This window comes from Corvus brachyrhynchos, unplaced genomic scaffold (assembly GCF_000691975.1).
Source record: "Corvus brachyrhynchos isolate BGI_N302 unplaced genomic scaffold, ASM69197v1 scaffold452, whole genome shotgun sequence".
Taxonomy (NCBI): domain Eukaryota; kingdom Metazoa; phylum Chordata; class Aves; order Passeriformes; family Corvidae; genus Corvus; species Corvus brachyrhynchos.
The window spans coordinates 128,325-130,515 of NW_008236764.1; the positions used below are offsets into that span (position 1 = coordinate 128,325).

The following is a 2,191-nucleotide window of genomic DNA, read 5'->3' on the forward strand; positions in this document are numbered from 1 at the left end:
CCCTGCCCCCCTCCCGCGGCTGGTCCCCCAGTTCAGCCCGTCCCAGCCGTGCTGCCAGCGCCTGTGCAGCTGCCTCACGCTGACCCAGCTTGGCCCTCAGCTGGGACACCAGTGCCTCTGTCCCACCTGGCTGCCGGGGCACCAGTGACCGGGAGCCCAGCATGCACCTTGTGCCAGTGGGCAGTGGGGACATGCCAGGCTCTCCAGCACCATCAGGCTGCAGTGCTTTGCCAGTGCCATGGGCATCCTCCAGTTCCTCTACATCCGCATCCTTCATCTCCTTCTCATCCTCCTCCAACTCTTCATCCTTCTCTTCCAAATCCTCCTCCATGTCCTTCTCCACGTCCACTTCCACATCCTCCACCTTCACCTCCTCTATATCCTCACTGTCATCCTTCTCCACCTCCTCTTCAGCCTCCTCTTCCATGTCCTTCTTCACCTCCACATCCTCCACATCCCCCTCTATATCTTCCATCTCCACACTCCCCACCTGCAGGGCAGCCAGAGTGGGTGGGCATGGGTGGGCTGGTGCCCCATGGGGTGCCACAGTGGGATGGGCAATGCCATCGGACCGTCCATGTGCCACAGTGCCGGTACTGTCTGTCTGCAGGGCTGTCTTTGCTGGGCTGCTCCTGATCACCGGGCTGGGCCGTACCAGTGTCCTAGAGGGGACACAGGGCTCAGGACTACCAGGGCACCCCCAAGGTGAATAGGGCATCATCACCCTCCATTTGGACTCCCTGGGCACAGCCAGCCTTTAGGGATTTAGGGGGCAGCAGGGCAGAGGATCAGGGATGTTGGTGACACCAGCCTGAGCACCCACAGAACAGGTGGCACCCATCAACCCAAGTCTGTGTGCTTGTGGCAGTGTGTGCACACGAGCATGTGAGCAGCAGAACAGGTGAGTGTGCTGGAACAGCTGCATCCACGAGTGCCCCCCACAAGTGTGCCCGGGGGAACGGTGTGCAAGCAGGTGTCCCTGTGTGTCAGATGTCACAGTGTCATGGTGTTGTAGCAGGGATATACTTGGCAGAGGACGGCTCTGTGTGTGTGTACATGTGCATGTGGCATGTTTGCAGGCACAGGCACAGTGTGCCAGTGACTGTGCCCTCCTGGGGCTACAGATGGAGAGCTGGCACATCTGGGGTGCTGTGTGGGGTCTAGGGCAGTGGGGCAATGCCCACGTGCTTCTCTGCAATGCTAAGCCCCAGGTGGCTCTGATGCCCCTGACATCCCCAGTGCTGCCAATGCCCCTGGTGCCCCCAGTGTCCCCAGGCTCACTCAGAGAACATGGGCCAGGCGGTGTCCAGGTCATCCCTGTGCAGGGCCAGGTGGAAGGTGACACAATCCAGCTCATAGAGGCTGCCCAGGATCTCTGCCCGCCATTTGGGGCTCAGGAAGGGGCTGCGGGCGTAGTACCACTCGCTGCAACCACAAAACAAGCTCATGCATCCCTCCATGCCCTGAACAGGCACACATGCCTGAAGCACCTCTGCTGACTGGGTGCTACAGTGCGCTGCCCACCCTGGCCCCATCCCCCACCACCATGAGCATCCCCTCACTGTGCCCCTGCTCTCTCACCAGAGGCTCTCAGGGTCGAGGAGGCAGAGCTGCAGGGACTCTGCCAGCTGCCGGTGCACCAGGCAGTACCGCAGAAAGGCTCGGCCCCTGCCCACAGGGGTCTTCAGCTGCAGGGGAGAGGGGGCTGTCAATCCCTCTCACTCCCCCCTCCCATACCTCCCCCCCAGCCCATGCAGGGGGAAAGAGGGTCCCCAGGGCTAGGGCTGGGGTGCAGTGGGGATCCCAGAGGGGAGAAAACCATTTATAGCACCAGTGGGCAAATCCTTGGTGCCCAAGTGAGTGTGTGCCTGTGCACAAGCGCATGTGCACCCACAAGCAAGCAAAAGCCCCTGTGTGTGCACAAGTCCCTGGGTATCCCACCAGCCCATGCCCACCTTGTCCAGGGAGGTGACAAAGTGAATGCCTTCATGCTCCTGCCGGCACCGTGCTAGGCCCTGGCACAAGAAGTCCCAATAGTCCTTGCGCTGCCCAAAGAAGCTCCTCTTCTCCTTGAGGTCAAACTGGCAGAGGTACAAGCTTGGATTTTCTTTTTTGGGAGTGTCCCCTGCCCCCCCCCCTACCCAGCCTGTCCCCTGTGGGGCTGGAATCCAGCCAGATCCAGCAGCAGGGT

General features: G+C 61.1%; 1 protein-coding gene across 1 annotated transcript in view; it reads right to left on the reverse strand.

Moving 5' to 3' along the window:
* Nucleotides 1–2,191, reverse strand: part of RUFY4 (RUN and FYVE domain containing 4) — a gene marked incomplete at its 5' end in the record, with an annotated part of 4,574 nt that overhangs the window by 1,930 nt on the left and 453 nt on the right. Inside the window, 4 exons of the mRNA XM_017727285.1 lie at nt 8–662; nt 1,282–1,425; nt 1,582–1,688; nt 1,956–2,081. Of these exons, the coding sequence (XP_017582774.1) occupies nt 8–662; nt 1,282–1,425; nt 1,582–1,688; nt 1,956–2,081 (1,032 nt within the window). The remainder of the gene's footprint in view (nt 1–7; nt 663–1,281; nt 1,426–1,581; nt 1,689–1,955; nt 2,082–2,191) is intronic.